Below are 24309 nucleotides of genomic sequence, written 5' to 3' on the forward strand. Positions count from 1 at the left end.
GCAAATCCACAGGCAGGTAACATAACTGTGGTGCTGAGAGGCAAAGGTCAGTATTATCCTCATGAACTTTCTTCTTTTGAGACAACTGTTTTAATATTGACATACTACATATCTCCACTGGCGGGCAGTCTTTCCATGTGACTCCACGTAAGGGCTAATAAAACAAAACAAAAAAAGTTGTAATAATACCCAATAACTTGACATTTTCACAGCCCTTCATAAGGTACACATCGGGATCCCTGACCGTGCCTACCCTCTGCAGATCAGCCCTCTTCTGTCTTACTCAGGTATGCTACTCGGGTGCTCTTGTGTAAATCCAACTGATCTAGCGGAGGCTAATCCCACAGGTGCAGTCACTCGTCCAACCGGGGAGTGAGAAATCTAGACAGCCTGAGGTGCTACTATGCAATCAAGCCGGACCGCCGCGTGTCTGTCTGCCGGTGTACAGTGAGACGCGCTGGTAATCGACACGTCTCCGCAAGCCTGCCCCCTGGCCCCCGTGGCTGAAGTGTGCAGGGGCCGCAGCCACCCCTGCTGTCTGCACTCGGGGTGGAGCAGCGAAGGGGAAAGCCTTAAAACACGGCACCAAGGCCCAAACACCCACACGGGCCCGTTTGTGTGAGAGTGCAGAATTTCCACATTGCACCTAAATACCGCACACGCGCGCACGCACACGCACGCACAGTTCAAAGCAGATTGTGAACAATTACGGCTGAAGCTTTTTCTGTTATCACACATCCTCTCAGCAGCACCCTTAACACTTGAAATTACAGATTCATTTGAAATGAAGAAAAAGATGATTCATTTAAAATAACTAAAACGTGATTGAACGAAATTTCCCACATCTTGCATCAGCGGGTAAAAAGCTTGACATCTTGGCGCCGGTGTTTTGTGAGGAGAGCTGCAGCTTTTCGTGGCATCGCATGACAACAGCTCGGCCCCACCGAATTCCCCCTGGCGTGACGATCTCACACGCTTAACGTGGAAAGAGCTCAACGTGGCTTAATGTACCAAAACATCGATCAAAGACGACCAAATTTCTCTCACACATATCTCGTCGTAAACACTTTCACCTGTCAAAAAAACAAAACAACCCTGAGTCCTGGGGGTATATGGACGATATTTTGCATGAAGCGTTTTCCTCTCCGATGACCCCCGTTGTAGGGAATAAACTTAACTTGGTTCAATGTTCCAGGTCCCGTGTTGAGTGTTAACACTCCCTCTAGTGGAGGGACGTTGTATAGCTAAACATCTTGTGGAGCAATACCGAGTGGGGGGGGGGAAATCCCCCATTTATACTCATGAATTTAGTATTCCGTTATTTAGCAGCAAAACTATGTTTGTCTGTCAAAGCCATCATTGAACATGTAATGAAAACAATGCCATAAAGTTAGTAAAAATATGCATTACGCTTCAGCGATGAGAAATTTCATGTCTAACCAATATGCCTACCAGGGAATAAGTCTCACACCCGACAGAATGAATTAATTTCTCAAAATAAATAATCACGAGGTCTCATTTTAAAATGAAAAGCAAAGAATAACATCGGTGTACATATGAAAAGTCTAAATCTTACTGATTATAACTAGTGTTTTACAAACGCAGTAAGTTTCTGTGATTCAGAGTCTCAAAGTGCCCTCTAGTGGTCTTTCTGTGGCACTGCACAGACTGAAGAGACGACGGCTTTTATAATCACCTCGCTCGCGGTCGTTGGCTGTTCTAATTGGGGGCCATTTTCCACATGGGATCACGAGATAACACTCTGTCTCGACGCTGTCCTCCACTTTAACAGGCTGCTAAGAGTGTGTAAGGCTAAAGCGGCCTCCTCCTAGTGACCTGCATATCGCACAGCGGTGCATAACTGCCACAAAGGCACAACACACTCATCTGCACCTCATTTGTGTAGTGTGTATCTAATGTCTCTATTTTATCAAAACCTCTGTAGTGTGGCACATAGTGCTATTTGCAAGCATAATTTGCAAGCGACCATTAAAGTGTCTGTGTGTAAGACACTTCATCAAGCCTCTGTAATAATAATAATGACAATAATAATATCACTTTTAAGGCTTTCACTTCAGTCAGTATAAAAATGGATATTAAAGCCACGTCCACAAATTAGGTCAAATATGAAATCAATAAACATTGAGGGAAAACGTAATAACTTTTGTTACAGGATAAAACCAAACGAAATGGCTGAAAATATCACAAATACAAACAACATATGGCACAAACACTGTCTAAACGTCGGAGAGAGTGGATTTAAAGGAAAACAAGCAACAAGCAGCCATGACTGATAACTAAACAGCAGCGTGCAGCAGAACACACACACAAACACACACACACACACACACTCATACACTGATGGTGGAGGCTGCCATGTAAGGCACCAACCTGCTCATCAGGAGCAGTTAGGGGTTCAGTGTCTTGCTCAAGGAAACTTCGGCACGCTCTGGAGGAGCCGGGGATCGAACCAGCGGCCTTCACATCTCTAGACGACCCACTCTCGAACTTGAGGGGCATGGCGAGGTAGGCGGTCAAAAGATCTGCAGTATAAGCTAAGTCCAGACAACCAATGTGCTGAATCTGGAATTATAAAAGCGAAGTGCCGCCAGTGCGAGGAGGCTAAAAACGGGGCTGATATAATCGTGTCTGTCGGCACCGGCTATGAGTCTAGCTGAAGCACTTTGAATCAAGTGAAGACCGGCGAGTGACCTTTAACTGAGGCAAGAATAAATTGAGTTGCAATATGCTAAATCAAACGAGAGGGAGAAGCAGGGACTATTTCTCATCTCTGTAGTTTAAGAAAGAGGAGGCTTAATAGGCTGCAGCTTTGAAACGGATGGAGACATTTTTGATGGGATAAGATGAACTCAAGTGAACATGTACGTAGATGGAGAGAAGGACTTTGAATTGAGTCCCGAGGCACAAAGCATGTTGGCAGAGGAGGGTAACAAATGACCAATTTTGCCGGAGAGCGTTTCACGGGAAAGATCAAATCTAAACCGGTCAAGAGCAATTCCAGCGGTACAAGCCCAATTCTGAGGGCACTTTATTAGGATTGGGTGGTGTGTGATGTCAAAAAACTGAGGTCTGGAAAGGATCAAAGCTGAACATGTACAGCGTTCAATAGCCACTGCCAGGAGGAAGTCATCAGCAACGTCCAGAAGTACAGCCGCCGTGCTGTGGAGTCGCTTCAAACCTAATTGAATTTTTTCACATCTTTCAGCTCATGACAGGTAGTTGAAAATATTGTGCCTTTTGCAACTCCGGTTAGAGGAGTCAAAACTCCCCGCCAAGGCTTTGAGGCATCCGAGCTGTCACAGGTAAAAACGATAAGACCTGGATGACATATGACATGAAGTTTAGTGCACTCTCTCTTTGTACTGGACCATTTTCAGACTCAGTAAAATTAAAAGGTTGACAAAAATCAACAAATATATTAAATTTTGTGCTATTCGGGTGCATGAAGTGATCTTTTGGATTGACCAGTCCTCTTAATTAGGTGTTCAGTACACTAGAAGACAGAGCAAAGGCCCCAAACCTTTTATCAACAATGAGGAAACGTTAGACAACGATATGAGAGAGCATTTACATCATAATTATTATAAAGTGTTAACTGAAGCAAGACTCTACTTTCTTCCATCATAGTACCCCTATTTTTCTTGTTATTCTACTAACCACAATATGACCGGGAAAAAAGGCTGGGTACCCACTTCCACATCCACAGTCCTTCACCATATTCTATCCCAGAGAGTCCATCCCTCCATCCCTCCGTCCCTCCATCCTGCAACACCCGCTGGCAGCTCGGCTCTTTGGCTGCTCCTGCAGGAAAACAATTACCAGGACGACAGAAAAACAACACAGAGAAAACATCTGCGCATGCCATCCGGGGACAGTGATGCGCCTGACCGTGTGTCTCTGCTGGCTTCAACAGAGTGTCTGGTTCTGAGGGGTCCAGGAGTACGGGCAGCAACAGGGCTCAGGCTCCTTTCTCCAGACGGCGCCAAACTACCCGCCTAGCCGCCTGCCTGCCCACCTGCCCGTCCCGTCCGCCTGCATGCCCGTCTCCTTTGGCACTGGCAGTCATGTCAACACAGATGAAGGCCCGCCTGTTGGAGCAGTTGTTCAACTGAGTAGATTCCCTTCTGCTTGGATGTGTCCTGAGATGAGAACTGCAAGCAGGAGGCGGACGTAGCACCATGAGCCAGCATCCATATGATTCCTGCCTAATGTAATGGTTAAACCCAACCAAAAAAAAAACAACAAATAAATAAAATTAAGAGACTCGTCTTTAGGATAAATTCTGCTTTGTAATGTCTTACATTACAAAGGCTAAACAACAATATAGCAAAGCGTCGTTGTCATGAACTGTGAGAGCATGTGTGTGCATGGCTTCCTTTTGGGGGGCATGTTGAGTGTGCTTGGGCAACAAACCACCGACCCCGGTTATATCAGTGTCATGATCTACCCGTTGAGATATACATGCACTGATAGGGCCTGAGATAGACATAGGGCCACAGGTTAGGTGTGGCTCACATCCTGTACTGAATACGTGTAAATTGCTGAGAGTAAGGTGTGTCTATGTTAAAATGGCTAAATAAAGCACTCGTTTATATTGCAATATATAATCAGAAGTACTTCAGATAGGCATTTCTTGGCGCTTTTAATGTTTATATCGCCATCTTGTGGCCAGCTTTGCTCCTTACTGATTCTCCAGCTGTTACCTTAACTTGGCTGTCGGGGTGGTGGCAACCGTTTATTTAAAAAAAAAAGTGAAGTTTTGCCTTTATCTTTATTTCAAGGCCATAATAGGAGAGTGGGCATTCATACATTCGATGAAGAGGATAGGTGGTTCTGCTGGTTAGAGTTAGGCTACACTGCAGAGTTGCCAACTTGCCAACGTGAGCTAGCTGTCTGTTTACACAGAGCATTTATTCATCACGGAGACAGGTAAGCATCACGCACCAATCGGAGAGTCATTTTAAGATTCATCTCCATGGAAACACCCACACAGGAGACGCAGTTTTCGACGGCTCAGCTGTCTTCTGGAGTCGCAAGTCGTTCGCTAGGTTACGTTCGCACGTTCGTCTCGGTCGCTGTCGCGGTGTTTTGGCGTGAGATTTGCCTGAAAGCGTGAGAGCTGGCAACCCCGTGGAGGTTATAAACGTCAACTATACTGCTGATACGTTTGGGCCTCGACACGGCTGCTCCACAATACCTGAGCGCAGAAAACACTACAGAAACAGCTCAATTCGCACGCACGGACACAGACGAGTTAAAAACAGGTGCACGGTTGAGCACCATAATCATATTTTCTAACTTTTTCCCGAACACGTGTGTAGCCGAATTTCGTCTTTTTTAAACCCGGTGGCGCATAAACTCCCCATTATTATTATTATAATATATAAATATTATCCTGGTTCTTTCGCAGTCGGGTCTCACTACTTGGGTCACTTTGCTCAGCGTTACATACCAATAAAAACAAGTCGCGCGCAAACCTGCTGTCGGTGGTGAGCGCAGAGTGGAAGAGCTCCGCCGGCATCGGCTCCCGTCGGGCCGAGTGAGGAGCTCTGCCCCCGGCGTGGGCGGACCCCCCCCCCGACGGGAGCCGAGGCGGGGCGGAGGATCGGCGACACGCCCGCCGTACCGCGCAGCGCTTCGTGTAGCCGTGTGTCGCCTGCTGGCGGCGGCCGCTGACAGGTTGGGGTTTTTTAGGGGGGGGGGGGCGGAAATTTTAACTTCTCACACTCGGTTAGCTGACAACTTACATGAGCCGCCGGCCCCTGTCGCTCCGGACGGTTGTGGCTATCCGCGTCGGCGCAACGTCGAGAGATGTAAAAAAAAAAAAAAGAAAGAAAGAAAAGAAAAGAAAGCAAGTTTGTTTGTTTTCTTTCTTGCACAGCGACCGCAGCATCTTCCTCCCGAGATGCGTCTGATATAACCCGGGAGCCCAAGAGTGACAGAGGTACTCTCTCTCTCTCTCTCTCTCTCTCTCTCTCTCTCTCTCTCTCTCGGCTTTCTCCACCGACTCGTTCCGCCGTGTGGTACAGGGGAGGCTGCGCGCACCGGTGTAGGTGAAGACGGACGCAGGAGCGCGTCTCGTCTCGTCTCGGCTCGGCTCGACGCGACGCGACGCCACTGAAGTCACCGTCTCTCATATAGCCCGAAGCGGCCTGGTACGCGGCATGTATGCGCGTCTGTGGCGGTTTTTTTTAAGTCTGTATTTGAAGCGCTCGGGTCTGTGTCTCAGTCGTGTTAACGAGCCATGCGCGACCGCGGGTCCACACACTGCACCAAGTGAGCGAGGCAGCACGGGCGGATGCACACCGTCAACCCAGGAAGGAATGAAACTTTGAGCGTTTGTTTTCAACACTTGGCCTAAATGTCAGTGTCCTCTGAGGCCGTAATGTCAGCCACGTCCCACTTTTCCTGCGAGGCAGCCGCTGGCATGTCAGGGCTAGCAGGTGTGAGAGATAAACAAGAAGTCTTGTTTAGTCCGACGTCTGTCACTGCAGCAGTGTTAGCCCTCAAGCTAACCTGCAGTGGTGTCACGCAGGCTTTGCCTGGGTTCATTTAACCAGACCAGGGGTGGCTAACCATGGAGAGCCGCGTGTATGCAGGTTCTCATTCCGGCCTGACTCCACACCAGCTGATTTCACTGACACATTCTTCCTCTTGGTTCGAGGAGTTGCTAATCGGTGAAATCACCTAACGTGGAGTCCAGTTGGAATGAAAACCTGCATGCACACGGCTGTCGGCTGTCGGCACATGGTTAGCCACCCCTGAACCAGGCCTCGGAAGAGGTGTGCATGAGGTTGTAGCAGGTGTTGCCATCCGTGATGATGATGCCAGGTGCCGCAGCCCGGGGTGCTGCTCGCAAGTCTGTTCAGTATCCTCCTGCACTCTGATGCTTTGCAAATGGGTCCTTCAGGACCTGCATTTATGAGTCTGCTGATTCCAGCTGAGGGAACGAGCAGTTGACCCCGTAACCCATCGATACCCTTTGAATGTGGAATTAGGCCGCCAAACACAGCCTCGCTGTTCAATTCAACCGGGACACTTCCCTTTTCACCAGGTTGTTGTGTGCCTCTTCAGAGCTTTTCTCTGTGACATGGGGGGGGGGGACAAAACCCCCATTGCGCCTCACTGTGTGCTCAGCCACTGATATGATGTTGCAATGAAACTTTCTCAAGCCAGGCTCTGTTGTAAAGACATCACTCCCAGCTTTGTTGCCACTCACTCAGACTAAAGTCGATCCAGCACAAAGACGAGATCCAAGACATGCTTAATGATTTATGGGCTTACATGGGACTTCTTGACTGAACCGAAAAAGACCTGATGCCTGCGATTTCTCTCGAGAACTTTCTCTTATCTTCAGGGGTTGAATATGAACTTCAGCACATATTACTGATGTCCATGGTGCTCTCTGGTTACTTTGTGTTGATTTTCTTTTCTCTTGGTTTCCATCCACGGCACAAGAGCAGAGATTTAATCTTTTTTTTCAGGCCTATTTACAGCAAACACGTGCATGTAATTTCTTTTTAAAGTATCAACTGCATATCAAAAAAGCCAATCCAGCTCTGTTTTTAGATTGCTTAATTTTTGGCGATGATGCAGCAGTCACTTTTAACGCAGTTACCGAAATGTTTGGGCCTCGGTTCCAAAGAAGACAGTCTTAGTCAGACTGTTTGAATAATGAATTAGTGTGCTCTGTTTGCTGTTTTGACTATTACAAAACTGACTTGTCCTTGAATATTTGGGAAGGTGCTTCTTTTCATTATGGTGAGCTGTGCTTGTGTTTACAGCATCCAATATTCCTTAAGATTGTCTCTGCTCCTCATCAGCACCTTAGAAAGTGCATAATACACAGTATTACTGTGTGTGTGTGTGTGTGTGTGTGTGTGTGTGTGTGTGTGTGTGTGTGTGTGCATGTGCATGTGCATTAAGACAGGGGAAAAAGAAAGGAAGGAAGGAAGAAAATTAAGCTTGCACATGCAGATTCCCAGTGTGGCATGCACGCTGAACATTTTGTGCGCCCGTTTTTGATAACGCGTCTTCAGATTCCATTTGTTGTCTCTCATCTCCCTCCTCTTCCTCCTGTCCAAGGCAGTGTGGCGGAAGATGGAGGTCCAGAGTGGCGTTCAGCAGCCCGAGCCCCGTCCTTCGAGCTCCCCTCTATCGGGGGCCAATCAGAAGATTGAGGCGGAAGACGGACAGGTGGACGTCGGCGTGAGGCCCTCTGCCGACAGCAAGGACGCTCAGCCAACCAGCCAGAGAGACGACAAAAAAGTAAGCCTCACACACTCGCTGCTGCACATCACTGCTGGCGTCTATGTGTGTGTGTGTGTGTGTGTGTGTGTGTGTGTGTGTGTGTGTGTGTGTGTGTGTGTGTGTGTGTGTGTGATTTATTATTTAGTCTACATCTGCAGTAAGTTGTATGAGCTGACTAAAGGTATCCATTGATTTAAACAAAGTAAAGTTTCCTACTGAGGAACGCCTAAAAGTTGCTATCCTGAAGATTTACATGAAAGCAAATGTCCCCCTTGATACACCTGCAGATGGAGCATTTAAGACGACAGCTAATCCACAAATATCCAAATCCTGAGCACCTCTGTAGTTGCTAACTTCAGTGGTTGCTGTTGTGCGGGACTTTCCCCAAGTAAAATGATATGACACACATTGTTGTATGTCTTCGACATAGCAGCCGAATGTGGAAGATTGGGGCAGATGGCGGCGACTTTGGAAGTGGAGTGAGGTTGCTGTAGCTAGATGTGGCAGCCTAAGCTCGTGGAATACCTTTGCCACCAGAAACGAGGTAAAACCCGCGTTCAGCTACGTTGTTATGGTCGGAGGCGGGGAACGTGCTGAAACAACAGTGCTGGTGACTCTTGGTTCATGATGAATGGGTCTCCGGAGTGTGGTGGGTCAAATACCCATGCAGCTACCAGTATCGCCGCAGGTGTTGGTAAGCTAGGCAAAAAGGCCGATCCTTAGGGAGGAAGCTTTGCAAAAGACAGAAAATAGAATAGCGTTCAGTGCTGCTGTAGGTCTGCTGTAGGGTGTGGGTGTGCTATGTGCTTATGTGTGCATGATCACCGATGATATCCTGCTACAGTGCACCCTCTCAATTCACAGAGACACTCTCTTTTTACTTGTTAAGCTCTGAAAAGCAAAATCTTTTTTGCATGCAATTTGTCGATACAGGCTCCGAGAGCAGAGAAGGTGCACTCTGCTCGTAGTAATCTTTTCAGTAAAGTGAATCTTATGTAATGGCAGTGGGACCAGTTCAGTCGTAACAGTTACTTTTCGTCAGCAAAAGTGAAACTGAGTAGGTGGCCCTTGGTCTTTGCCTGTGCGGATTTCAGAGGAAGTAGCTCATGCATTGTTATGTTGCCATGGCAACAGTGCGATACACATATGCGTTCTGCAGCCAGGATCTGTATGTTCCAGTCTGCTTGTGATTACGCCCAGACCAAGGGATGTGTTGTGCTCTCTCCAAGTGCAAGTACAGGTTCTCAGTCATGTCCACCCCCCTCTCATCCTTCATCGCACACATCCAGAGTGACGGTAAAATCCTCTCTGGCTCCCCTCCATCTCAAGGATGTCAATCACGCCTCACTGGCAGGAGTCTGAGCCTCTCACCATCAATCAACCTGAGAGGCTATACGGGCCTGGGTGAAGACGAGCGACAGATATTGCCAAAGTAAACACAGCAGATAGAGAGGAGCAATACAGTAGGTGACTGGACAGACTGCTGATGGCAACTCTACATGGGACTCTTGTCACGGCATGCTGTATTGATTTTTTTTAGTGCAACACAATTCCGAGCACTCATTAAGCGACTTAACCTATATGCGGGTCAATGCCTCCTAACCTGGATCTTTATCATGGGAAGGTCAAAAGGCCTCCGTAATGACATTTAGATCACATTTCACACGACACTAAAGCAATCCACTGCAACCCATGTCAATGCAAACCTGTCTGGGTGACATGACCCATCCACAGGAGAAATACCAGTACTAATACTCCTTTTCTGGTAGGACGTGCGCCCACAGGGGTTTGCAGCTCAGTCTGAATAAATTCTTTGCCCACATCCAACTACCCCCGTAGTATGTTCTAGCTCAAGCTGTCACAACGAGTGAAGATAGAGACGCAGTTTGATGAGTTTGATTCCTGCGGCATGTGGGCTGCACAAAGAGTTCGGTGCACTTGTGTTCACGGCCGCTTGCCTTTTGTTTGTTGTTACCGCATCATGAAACTATGGGGCGTTACGGCCACAGCTCCTCTGATTTTTATCACGCTGTGATTTGTGACCTAGCATCCACTAGCAACACGTGTTCCCCTGCCTTTATTGAGGGCGGGTCCAGCAGTTTCATTCTACAGTAGTGTCATAACCCCTTCTCGTCTGTCTGACCTTTGCGTGTGAATGGGTGTGTGTTTGGGAAAGATGTGGAAAAAGAGAGAGAATCTAGGAGAGAAAAAGAGCAAGAGAGCTATGTGTGTGTGTGTGTGTGTGTGTGTGTGTGTGTGTGTGTGTGTGCGATTGCCTGTGCATTAACCTGCATGGCTGTTTTCGTGCTCTTGGTTGGTTTATTCAACAGAGGAGCCAAACAACAACACCACTGTCAACAAGTACTGCAATTTATTCAAGGCAGCCGCAGGGTTTGCGTCTCTCTCACCTTGCCTGACCGACCGGCTGGCTACAGCCGCCTTGGTGTCATCGATTAGTTTGGAGAGTTTATTCATCAAACTGTCATGGATGGAAGTAGACCAGTGTTATGTTCCTTGTTAAAGGGCACTCGCCGCTGCACTGCCCTCTTGTTTATTAGTGATGTATTACAAAGGGGAGAGGGAGCACCGTCTCACCCCTGTGCTCCGGCATAGGAGGGCTGGGCCACATTTGAAGCATCCGCAGGGGGGTTTAAATGTTGGGGGGAAAAAAGGCCACAAAAAAAAAGGTATCCGATCTGAATTCCCACACCCTGCTAGGGTGGTTCGGGCAGTGCAGGGGGAAGTTTAATGCCTACCGTTAACACTGTGGCACACTTGAGCAAGGCATTTGGCTCCTAACTGCAGCAGCGCCGTCTCTGTAGAAGCCAGTTCATTACACCCGTGCAAGTGTGACGCAGGGCAGTACGTTAAAAAGAGCATTGACGTTCGTAGAACCCTTTTCCCGGAGACAGGGTTGAAAAACGTGTCTCACTTGTGTCATGAGTTTGATCAGTACCGTTATTAGTAGTGTTTGGCACGGCACCGTACTAAAATACACTGCTTTTTGTCCATCTATGGACATCTGTACCATGAATATAGACCAGTGACTGACTGTGACCTTCTCATTTTCCTTTTTTTTTTTTTATTTCTCCCCCTTTCCCCCCAATTGTACTTGGCCAATTACCCCACTCTTCCAAGCCGTCCCGGTCGCTGCTCCACCCCCTCTGCCAATCCGGGCAGGGCTGCAGACTACCACATGTCTCCTCTGATATGTGTGGAGTCGCCAGCCGCTTCTTTTCACCTGACAGTGAGGAGTTTCGCCAGGGGGACGTAGCACATGGGAACAGGTGCCCCGACTGACCAGAGGCGCTAGTGCAGCGACCAGGGCCCATACCCACATCCGGCTTCCCACCTGCAGACACAGCCAATTGTGTCTGTAGGGACGCCCGACCAAGCTGGAGGTAACATGGGGATTCAAACTGGCGATCCCCGTGTTGGTAGGCAATGGAATAGACCGCTACGCTACCAGGACGCCCCTCATTTTCCTTTTTGAAGGAATGATCAACACCAAATCCCACTTTCATTCACTGTGTTTGATTTTTGTTTCTGCAAAATAGGTAAACATATATTCCTTCAGTGATGCAGAGCATCCCTCCAGGATGGATGCTTCTTCCAGGATGGATGCTCCCTCCAGGATAGATGCTTCCTCCAGGATAGATGCATGTTGACAGCACACTCAGTAGATTTATGCACTCTAACGGGGGGAAGAATGGACTTTGAGGGTATATTGCATTTAAATGCGTGCATACATCTTAAAGTACCTTTTGAAAATACATATTAATTAAGGCATGATACTGGGGCTGTAGTTGAGGCACAGGTATTACTTTTCAGTTTTCTTCAGGGTCCCAAAAAAAGGGGGGGGTACAGGGTTGCAACAAACAATCGAAGGGTCTTTGAACGTCTGCTGCATCCCTAATGCTCGCTCATCGCAAGTTACCTTGAGTTTCATCTAAATTGCCAACAAAGAAAAATGTAAAAATGCCTCAGCTGAAGTTTTACTTTCAAGGATTAAGTAGAAGGTCTCAGAACCGACCCTCAGCCTCGACCTTAATACCGCCCCTTGCAACCGCGCGCTGACCTCGACCATCGGGTCAATCCATCTTGAACGCTACGCCGCTAATTGAAGTACATGAACTCTAAACCACCCCAAGGGCTTATTCAGATGCATCCTTCGCCATCGCGACGAATAACTGTGTACGCTCATTATTTTGTGATTGGCTTTGCTGAAATCTGGCAGGAGTGTTGCTGTGCGCCGCTGAGTGATAGTGCTGATTTGAAATATTGGTCTAATTGGTGTCATAATGGCCTGCTGACCTTTAACTCATTAACAGCACTGGAAGCAGCTCCATTTCACATGTAGTAGTTGGACTGCTGAGTCTGCACTTCCTGCAATTCTCCTCCAATGTAACCGTGTTTGGGTACGTCTTGCATTTGTGTTTGTGTTTGCTTAGGTGCACACATGCACCTGTGTGTGTGTGTGTGCATGCATGTGTGTCACTGCGTTACTGCCATCGAAGTGATTTGTTTCTAATATGTATGTAAAACCAAGTGATCTATTCGATGCATCGGTAATTTGCATTTTCTTTCTGTTAGGAATGACTCATTTGGGATGGAGCTGTTAGGCGTGGAGTGGGGTTGTTGCACCAGTGATTATTTCTGTTGTATTTGATTACACAGATGAGAAACATAATTCAGCGACAGAGAATGCAAATTATGTTAAATTGCTCCGAACGAAGATTTTGTGTGCACTTCCAAATGAGCGATCGGAAAATTAAAAGTCCTGCTTTGCAGATGTTCCTTGGCAGATGCATTTGCTGTTTTGCGTGTTTGGAAACTGATGAAATCAGCATGTGTGATCTGAAGTTAGACAAGTGTAACTTTCTTGACCTTGTGATGACTCGCTCTCCAGATGTTTTGTCGAGAGGCTTTGCCTAATGGCTTCTGCAAATGCCGTGTTTGGACTTCGGGTCATCATGGCTAGAAGAAGGTAACTGGAAAAGCAGATGGCCGCTCGCCTTGCCGGGCAATTTGGCTTCAACAGTATCATGACAGGAGGGTTGCTCATTCACTCAAACTATTTTTTCCCCCTTTTTTTGACAGAATCCATGCCCCCTCCTTGTAAAAAAGCCGAGGGAACTTAATATTTGCACCTTATGTTACCACAGAACATTACCCTTTGGTGTTGCTCCTAAGGTATTCGCTCTTACCCTGATCTGCAATAAATCTTTTATTGGGATAGCTGTCAGTCTGAGCTATCGTTTCTCCTCTTCACTACTCTTGCCTTTCACTTCATTCCGTTATAACCAGCCTCTTGCTTTAGCTGTGTTTGTTGTGCACATTTTTATTTGGGCGATATCATACAGGGAGGTAATGATGGAGAAAAACTGCATTGTAAAATAATGCACTGGATGGTAAAGGGAAGTGGTGCTGTCCTCCTTGTCAGCGTGGCTGCAGTGAGCATATCGTGGAGAGTTGAGGTAAATACGGACAGACAACCTGAGCACCACCTCCACACCCCCCACACCCCACCCCCTCCTTTCACAGATTACCTTGCTGGTGGAGCTAGCAGGGCCCAAATAATTACCTTGTGCTATTTCCCCTCCCACACTTTGCTTTTGAAGTTCTGGCTGCCTGGCTTCCTGACTGCCTCGGCTCTAATAGCATCCCTGCATGTCATCGATCCCTCCGCCGCCCCCCTCCCGGCGTGAACAGGGAGGGGGTGTAGCATTCAGGTCTCTGCCCCGAGCCTCTGCAGGCTTCCCAAAGCACAGGTTAATCAATATGCATGATCATGGAAACAGCACAGTGCTTAAATGACTGTAATATGCACATTATATTGCAAATGACGGTGCGCCTTTCGCGAGAGGATGGATTGAGCTATTGAACTAGCTGAAACCCATAAATCAAAGGCCCCAATTGCCTCTTTTTCTGCCATGCAAATGGAAAATGCGATAACCGAATAATTTCACCCGCCAACGTGCAGCAAGGTGTGTGCAGTCCTATGCTACCTCCGTATAATACACCAGCGAAAGTGCCCTAAATCGCAGTCAGCAGAGACAAAAAAAATGGCCGTTCACTTTTACTGGAAAGCAAAATGAAGTGAAGCTATGCTTTCTCAGTTCAAACACGTATGTTCTGGTGTCTTTCTCCTCTGACAGCAGAAAATGTTCACTGCCACAGCTTCCCGGCCTAACTGTTTCGCAGGAGTAGTATTTTAGAGATGGTTGGAGGGGAGGTGTAACTCGATTGTGGAAGGAGACGAGGCAGGCGCGGATACATGTGCATCTTCACAACTTGCTCCATGTTCTCCTTCACTGTCACAGCATTCCATGTTATTAGAATTTCTTCTTCTATCAAGACAAATGTTGTAGTCGCACATCATTGAGCCTAAGAAGTTCAAAACACGATTAAGTGACGAACGGGTTCTAAAAATAGCAGAGAGTAAACGACATTAGGAATCCATTACCAAAGGGGAGCTTCTGAAAGAGAACACTTTTTGCACAGTGATGGACGGCCTCTCAACTTTTCTGTTGCCTTGTAAACTGCAGCCTGTCCCCGTTCCTGTTCTCTGAATGTATTCCAGTGAGGTGAGGTGGAAGCATCCTCCCTGCAGCGTCTACAGCGGGAGTTAATGAGGTCGGCAAACCACTGGTTCACTGACCTCAGTCATGCCTTAGTCCACGATCACCTGTATTAGGGGCAGGTGATCATTAGCAAGGAGTTAAAAGGGCGTGACAAATTATTTTTAGAACTCTTTGGTCTATTTAATGCCGACAGATGGATGTGTAGGGTTTGGTTCGGCAGGCCTGTGTGGAGCAATAGGGTGAGTTATTGCACACATGCATGACGACAGGATGGATCTGCAAGTACAGTATAATTACAAAGTGCAACCTTAAGAAAAAAGGAAAAAAAATGCATGCGAAGGCCCTCCTTCCAAAAAAGATATCCACTGTGTGGAAATGAAAAATAAAACTAATGTCAGGCGTCCAGGTGGCGTGGCGCTCTATTCCATCACCTACCAACACGGGGATCGGCGGTTCGAATCCCCTTACCTCCGGTTTGGTCGGGCATCCCTACAGACGCAATTGGCCGTGTCTGCAGGTGGGAAGCTGGATGCGGGTATGTGTCCTGGTCACTGCACTAGCATCTCCTTTGGTCGGTCGGGGCGCCTGTTTGGGGGGGAGGGGGACTGGGGGGGAATAGTGTGATCCTCCTACGCGCCCTCCCCTGGTGAAACTCCTCACTGTCAGGTGAAAAGAAGCGGCCGGCGACTCCACATGTATCGGAGGAGGCATGTGGTCGTCTGGCAGCCCTCCCCGGATCGGCAGAGGGGGAGGAGCGGTGAGCGGGATGGCTCGGAAGAGTGGGGTAATTGGCTGGGTACAATTGGGGAGAAAAAAGGGGAAAAACAGCCAATAAAATAAATAAATAGATAAATAAAAGAAATAGATCTTTAAGTACAGTAAAAAGCTCTGTAAGTACAACAACTTTTTAAAGAACACTCCTACAGCATGGATCCTCTGCATTATGCAGATGAGAGATTTAAAAAAAAGGTTTTGATAAACCGTTCATGTAAGTTGATTATAATAAGCGAGACTGATATTCCGTTAGTGCATTTAGAGATTGGGATGTGCTATTTGCAGAGAATTTATTTCGGTTGCTGGCTACTATTTTGGTTTAGTGCGTCTTTAATGTGTCATATGAAAGTGGGGATGTTGATCAAGCGTGCCAAATGTGGGTCTGGTAATTGGTGTATCAGGACACAACCTCTTTTATTAGCTTTCTTTATCTTAACGTCTGTCCGTTTCACTCCTCTCTTCAATGTACACGGTAGGTGGAAACACACACACACACACACACACACACACACACACACACACACACGACTGTCAACACATCACAGTGGACCTTATTAGCTGCTGTCACAACACATTTATTCCTCATCTGTTTCTGAGTACTGTGGCGAGCTAAAGGTTGCTCTGTGCGTGTAAAGCGCAGAAGTGGGCGCCTCTTAGTGGGTTTCATTCTCCATAATGGAGAGCGATGGCATCGGCCCAGGCCATCGCTACCTGCAGCCATGTCCAAAACCCGGGTGATTTCTGCCCTAAAATAGCCCTGCTGTCAGCTCGCCTTAGGAGCCGGGCTTGCTGAGAGCCGGTTAAGGGGATCAGCGCTCGCTGGAGTGTGTGGCTCACTGGTAAGACATGGTGCTGGTGACATGTTGCTTTGATGGGATCACCAACCGCTTCTAATCCCCAACCCCCCCCCTCCCCCCCCCCCACACACACACACACCTGACACAGCTGACCTAAGGTGCTAGTTGGACTCAGCGGTGACACCTGTAGCACTTCAGCGGCTCCCGGTCTGCCTGAGCCTCAGTGTCCTGTCCTGCTGGCCTCCAGCCTACGACGCCATGTAAAAGGCTTATGCACACTTACTGCTCATCAGAACAATGACATATGTTTGGGTGTGTTTGTGTGAGATTTGATTCTATGATACCAACTATATAATTATATACTATATATATACGTATATATCAACACAGATACAGGAAAAAAGTTTTAAAACATTGCAGCTTATATCAGATACATTGTATCTGTGTTGATATTCTGCTCCTCATTAGTTGAGCACTTATAACACCATTGATGGTTTCGGAAAAAAACGCTATATATATATATATATATACATATATATATATATATATATAATTTGTTTTTCGTAATGCGGTTCTAACTTTTCATTCATTATTTTATCAGTGGTAAAGAATGAAGTATACAAACTTTCTTTGGATTATTAAATCAAGTTACTAGAAAAGATCTTTTACTAAAATGTGTATTTAAATTTTATTAGTTTTATGTCATATTCCTTCACTTCTCTACTTCTATGAAAATGGCACTCTAAAAATGTTTTTTTTAATCCCCCCCCCCCTTTTTCTCCCAAGTTGTACCCCTCCCAATTACCCCACTCTTCCAAACTGTCCCGGTCGCTGCTCCACCCCCTCTGCTGATCCGGGGAGGGCTGCAGACTACCACATGCCTCCTCTGATACATGTGGAGTCGCCAGCCGCTTCTTTTCACCTGATGGTGAGAAGTTCACCAGGGGGACATAGCGCATGGGGGGGGTCACGTTATGCCCCCCAGTCCCCCCTCCCCCCCGAACAGGTGCCCCGACCGACCAGAGGAGGCGCTAGTGCAGTGACCAGGACACATACCCACATCCGGCTTCCCACCCGCAGACACGGCCAATTGTGTCTGTAGGGACGCCCGACCAAGCCGGAGGTAACACAGGGATTGGAACCTGTGACCCCCCGTGTTGGTAGGCAACAGAATAGACCATCACACCACTTGGACGCCCCTTGGCACTCAATTTTTAATTATTTTTCACCTATAGTTTTATTTGACCCTATTGGTTTTTTTAAATTTTTTATTCTCGTTTGTTGACATCTGATTCGTGGACGTGTTGTTGCGTTATAAAGGCTTTGTTAAGAAGTGGAGTACAAGTCAAAACAAAATGTATAATTATTGTTGTTATGAAATGTTTGCCTGACGTACAAATTCACCCTCGCAGCGCCAGGACAGCTTTTATAAGGCCATCTGGGAAAGGCAGCGTAGTCTCCTGCAGAGGATGCAACCGTGCATCTTCTGCGTGTGAAGATGTGTGTGGGTGTGCGTTTGTTCCAGCCCGTGCGCGGCCGTGTTCCCCTTCGTGTTCTGCGTCAGCGGGCCTGTGTGCAAGTGTCTTCTCGTGGGCCCGCCGCTCCGCTTTTGTACCAAAGTGTGCGCCTGCGTGTGTTCAGGTGTTTGTGTCTGACTCTTTGTGTGTGAAGACTTGGATCCATCCGTTCGCTCTCTCAAAGGTCGAGGGAGGCTGGCCCGGAATACTAGTGTGGACGTGGGACGCGGCGGCCGAGGAGCCGCCTGTTTCCACCGGAAGGAGCGCTCGTATGACAGAGGGAGAAATGGAAATCCTGCAGAGCAAACAAAATAAACCATCTCGTTCTGAGCTACAGACGTCTCGGCTGTATTGATGTGGCTTCCCGAGTTCTAAAGGGGTTGTGTACAACATGTGCTGTAAATGATGGCGGGGGTGGTGGTGGGGGGGGAGGGGGGGGAGGCTAGAAAGATGTCTTATGAGGCCTGACACAAACTGCCTCGGTGGGAATCTTAATGGAGTGCATGTTTTACCAACCCCAGTACGTCGGCGGTTTCCTGTTTTTGTTTTGTCTTGCATCTTAGAAGAAGAAGTGTCCTTACTCAGTATTTGGGGAGGGGGGGTGGGTGCACATGTGAGGTCCCCTGTTTCCAGTCCAAGTCACACGGCTTCATTTTGTGTACCACCATGTCTCCTTCCTCCTCCCCTCTGATCGTGATGGAGTGTAGTAAGATGCCTGTGGTCGAAGTCATTAGTTCCACATTTCTCTTTTGCAGAAAAAAATATCCATCCATCTATCCGTCCATCCATCCATCCATCCATCCATCCATCCATCCATCCATCCATCCATCCATCCATCCATCCATCCATCCATCCATCCATCCATCCATTAGCCAAACCACTTATCCTGCTCTCAGGGTCACAGGGATGCTGGCGCCTATCCCAGCAGTCATTGGGCGGCATGCGGGAAAACACCCTGGACAGGCCGCCAGGCCGTCACATGGGCTGACACACAAGTCAAGTCAAGTCAATTTTATTTGTGTAGCCCAATATCACAAATTACAAATTTGCCTTAAGGGGCTCTACAGCAACACAACATCCTGTCCTTAGGCCCTCGCATTGGATAAGGAACAACTCCCTAAAAAAAATCCCTTTAGCAGTGAGAAAAAATAGGAAGAAACCTCAGGGAGAGCAACAGAGGAGGGATCTCTCTCCCAAGACGGAAAACGTGCAATGGAAGTTGTGTTTACACAATTTACAGAATACAACATTGAAAGAGGATAACAGAATTATAACACACACACAACACACACACACACACACACACACACACACACACACACACACACACACACACACACACACACACACACACACACATTAGCATGTAAGGACAATTTAGTATGGCCAATTCACCTGACCTGCATGTCTTTGGACTGTGGGAGGAAACCCTGAGGAAACCCACACAGACACAAGAGAACATGCAAACTTCACACAGAGGACGACCCGGGACGACCCACCAAGGTTGGACTACCCCGGGGCTCGAACCCAGAACCTTCTTGGTGTGAGGCGACGTTAACCACTGTGCAACCATGCCACTTATATATATATATATATATATGGGTATATATGTATATATATGTGTGTGTGTGTGTGTGTGTGTGTGTGTGTGTATATATGGCCTGGCAGCCTGTCCAGGGTGTCTCCCCGCCTTCTACCCAATGACTGCTGGGATAGGCTCCAGCATCCCCATGACCCTGAGAGCAGGATAATTGGTTTGGGTAATGGATGGATGGATGGATGGATATACGTATATCTCATCTCAGGAATCAGGAACATTTATTTGTAGCCCACAGCAGTGCACCACAAAGCCAAAAACACATATCCAAACTACAAGACCATATATATCCAAACTACAAAAAAAAACAAAAACTACCAAAACATATATCCCAACATATAAAAAAAAAGTTCGCTGTCCAAGAGAGCGAACGCCAGGGTGATTGTCAGAACTACCGGTCTGTATGGGTTAGCAGCTAGCTTAGCCTGCCCCGCTTCCGCATCCTGTCAGACCGCCCTCGGTGTTTACTCATTGGGTGCAGGACCGTGGTCCCTGGGCCCACCGGATGTAGCAGATCAGGCTCTCCCAGCCAATCCAACGCCAGATCTCCCAGCCAGACACCTTCGACACACTTCCCTGCACTCCACACGACGACACCAAAAACACAGTCAACGCTAAGCGAGGCCACCGCCAGACCGCCCTTGGTGTTGTGGGAACTGCCAGTCAGCATGAGCAGTTAGCTTTGCCTGCCCCGCCTCCGCATCCCATCAGACCACCCTCAATGTTTCGTCCTCGGGTGAAGCTCCAGACAGGGCTGTGGTCCCTGGGCTCACAGGACGCAGCAGACCAAGCTCTCCCAGCTGATCCAGCACCAGCTCTCCCAGCCATCAAACGAAGACAAACTTAGATTCAGATGTGGACAAAGACACTGCATGGACGGTACTGGGTGAGGCCGCCTTAAATGTAAGTTCGTGCCGCCATCTTCCCACACCGGTGCTGGGTGAGGCCGCTGCAAACCTGAATTCGCGCTGCCATCTTCCCATACTGGAAGTGGAATATGACTATGAATATGACTATAATATATATATATATATATATATATATATATATATATATATATATATATATATATATATATATATATATATATTTATGCGGAGAATTGTGTAGGAGCTGAGACTTTTTGTGCTCATTAAGAGAAAAGGCTCTGATCTACCAACCACGGTGACATCGGTTTTGAATGGCCTAAGGGGCGGACTCTGTTGAGCTTTTCACCGAAGCAGATTCCATATCAGTCCCCCCCCCCCCCCGATATATTTTCTACCCCAAATATTACATAAGTCATGAAAAAGCCCTGACCTTGTTTACTGCCTTCTTTCTCTGAGGATAGTAAAACAATAAATTGAAAGAGCAGAACAGACAAAAGCTATTTGAAAACAGATGTTGGAAGATGGAGCGAAGGAAACTGCCTTTGTTCTACTGTAATAGTATGCACGCTGTAAAAGTACTTCTTATAATTTGTCCACAGAAAGGTTTCATCCCTCTTTCTTTTTTTTCCTCCCTTGATGCCATGTTTCAGATGTCAGAAAAGCCCCAGACCAGGTTTGCTGACCTTTTTTACACCACAGTTAATTGGGTGCTAATCTTGCATCATTGCTTTTTTGTCTAATTTTGCTTATTTTTCACAAATGGTAGTGGTTTGCACTCTCCTTACTAGATCCAGGCTGTGATGTGCTACCTTGTATAGTATGTCATGTGCTATTTTCCATGAAATTGGTGTGTGTGAGTGAGTGTGTGTGTGTGTGTGTGTGTGTGTGTGTGTGTGTGTGTGTGTGTGTGTGTTTGTGTGTGTGTGAGCGCGTGCATGCAACTGTGATTGTGACAACATGTCAACAGTGTGTGTGTGTGTGTGTGTGTGTGTGTGTGAATGCGTCAGTGTGGGCTCGGCTCTCATCTCTTCCACGAGGAGAATGTGGCCTCAAACCTAATCATATTATCCTTATCGTGACTGCGATTATTTTGCATGGTGTCGTCACTGCAAGCCGCCCAGAACTGTCTCCTTCAGGACATCATGGAGGCCAGAGCGCTTGCATGGGAGGATGACCTCAGTTCAGTCCGTCTGCGCTGACAGATTGCTGCTGTGTTTAGACGAGACACGTGCTCTCAAATATTTCCATTTGGACAGTCTGTTTCCTTTTGGAAATGTCATCTGATTAGTTATAATCAAGCCTTTGCCATCCATATTTTCCAGTGTTAAGACGGGACTTGGCTCTTTGTCTCCATAACATCTTGAGGAAGCCATAAGCGTGGTGTGAGATAGATTCGTACCGCGTTTGGTGTGGCGATGAACATTTCACACCGCTCAGCGGGACACCAAACAAATGAAAAAACTTAAAATGGAAACCAGAAACAATAAAACTTGTAACTTATTAAATCGGTGGGTGAAATCTTTCTTGCACCCTGCAAATATGTTCTTCTGGCCTATTGCACACAACAGTTAAAGCAGTTTACAGGGTGTAATGATCGGAAACACACGAGTGAGAGTTGACAGAAAGTTTCCTAGGTGTTGGTGGTGAGTGCTGGTGTGATATTGAATGGTTTCAACTAATAAGATGAAAACTGGGGCATAATTAGGCTCTCATATAAAAAATATCACATTTAATGCAATGTAAGAGTGCTGACCCCCCCCCCCCCCCCCAGGGCCTCAGCACTGGCGGAAGCAAGTGATGACGGAACCGGGTGAAAGAATTGATCGCGGGCCTGAGATCAATATCAAATTGATCAAATATTAATGCAAATTGAATTACTCACTTCTTTTGACTAACTGGCTGAAAGTTTGACCTGATCCTAGGACTAGTAGTGTAAGCGACAGAGCTGGAAGCAGCTTTTCTTGAATGACAAGACCTCTGTTGACTAAAAACAAATCCAATTTTAGAGGCTTCTCTCTCTCTCTCTCTCTCTCTCTCTCTCTCTCTCTCTCTCTCTCTCTCTCTCTCTCTCTCTCTCTCTCTCATCCACACGCATTGGTTTTCTTTTCCGTGCACCACCTTTGTGCTTATCAGGAAGACATCCTGCTCCTCCTCTCTTACAGAAGGTATAGTGTTTTTTGACAGCCAAAGTAGTTGGGTAGCATGGTGGTGCAGTGTCGCCTTACAGCAAGAAGGTCCTGGGTTCGTTACCCGGGGTTGTCCAACCTTGGGGGTCATCGTAGGTCGTCCTCGGTGTGGACTTTGCATGTTCTCCCCGTCCACGTGGGTTTCCTCCAGGTGCTCTGGTTTCCTCCCACAGTCCAAAGACATGTAGGTCAGGTGAATTGGCCATACTATACTGCTCAAAAAAATAAAGGGAACACCTAAAAACACAATATAGACCTCGATGAATGAAATATTTCAGCTGAAAATCTTTATTTATTAGACAGAGGAATGTGTTTAGAGCAAAATAACCTAAGAATGATCAATGGAAATCAAAATCATTAGCCCATTAAGGTCTGGATTCAGAATCATACTCAAAATCAAAGTGGAAAATGAGAACATAGGCTGATCCAACTTCTGTGGAAATTCTTCAAGACGATTCAAAATGAGGCTCAGTAGTGTGTGTGGCCTCCACGTGCCTGTATGCACTCCCTACAACGTCTGGGCATGCTCCTGATGAGACGACGGATGGTCTCCTGAGGGATCTCCTCCCAGACCTGGATCAGGGCATCGGTCAACTCCTGGACAGTCTGTGGTGCGACATTGCGTTGGCGGATGGTACGAGACATGATGTCCCAGAGGTGCTCGATTGGATTCAGGTCTGGGGAACGTGCAGGCCAGTCCATAGCATCAATGCCCTCGACATACAGGAACTGCTGACACACTCTGGCCACATGAGGACGAGCATTGTCATGCATGAGCAGGAACCCAGGGCCCACTGCACCAGCATATGGTCTGACAATGGGTCTGAGGATCTCATCCCGGTACCTAATGGCAGTCATGGTACCTCTGGCTAGCATGTAGAGGTCTGTGCGGCCCTCCAAGGATATGCCTCCCCAGACCATCACTGACCCACCGCCAAACCGGTCATGCTGGAGGATGTTGCAGGCGGCAGAACGTTCTCCACAGCGTCTCCAGACTCTATCACGTCTGTCACATGTGTTCAGTGTGAACCTGCTCTCATCTGTGAAGAGCACAGGGCGCCAATGGCGAATCTGCCAACCAAGATGTTCTCTGGCAAAGGTCAATCGGGCTGCACGGTGTTGGGCTGTGAGCACAGGCCCCAATTGTGGACGTCGGGCCCTCATACCATCCTCATGCATTCTGTTTCTCACTGTTTGAGCAGAAACCTGCACATTAGTGGCCTGTTGAAGGTCGTTTTGTAGGGCTCCGGCAGTGCTCCTCCTGTTCCTCCTTGCACAAAGGACCAGATAGCGGTCCTGCTGCGGGGTCGTTGTCCTCCTGCGGCCCCCTCCACGTCTCCTGGTGTACTGGCCTGTCTCCTGGTACCTCCTCCATGCTCTGGACACTGTGCTGGGAGACACATCAAATCTTCTTGCCACAGCACGCATTGATGTGCCATCCTGGATGAGCTGCACTACCTGAGCAACTTCTGTAGGTTGCAGATACCGCCTCATGCCACCTCTAGTGGTGAGGGCACTAGCAAAATGAAAAACTAACCAAAGATCGGCCAGAAAAGATGAGGACAGGCAAATGGTCTGTGGCCACCACCTGCAAATCCATTCCTTTTATAGGGGTTGTCTTGCAAATTGTCTAATTTCCACCTGGTGGAAATTAGACAATTTACCAACAGGTGAAATTGATTCACAAATCAGTGTTGCTTCCTAACTGGACAGG

The 24309-nt window shown here is 47.5% G+C and overlaps 1 protein-coding gene across 1 annotated transcript in view; it reads left to right on the forward strand.

Moving 5' to 3' along the window:
- Positions 1-5930: 5930 nt before the first annotated feature.
- Positions 5931-24309, forward strand: part of LOC130128398 (lateral signaling target protein 2 homolog) — a 91977-nt gene continuing 73598 nt past the window's right edge. Inside the window, exons 1-2 of the mRNA XM_056298015.1 lie at positions 5931-5965; positions 8107-8289. Coding sequence (XP_056153990.1) covers positions 8122-8289 — 168 coding nt within the window. The 5' untranslated portion in view covers positions 5931-5965; positions 8107-8121. The remainder of the gene's footprint in view (positions 5966-8106; positions 8290-24309) is intronic.

This window comes from Lampris incognitus, chromosome 18, assembly GCF_029633865.1.
Source record: "Lampris incognitus isolate fLamInc1 chromosome 18, fLamInc1.hap2, whole genome shotgun sequence".
Lineage (NCBI taxonomy): Eukaryota > Metazoa > Chordata > Actinopteri > Lampriformes > Lampridae > Lampris > Lampris incognitus.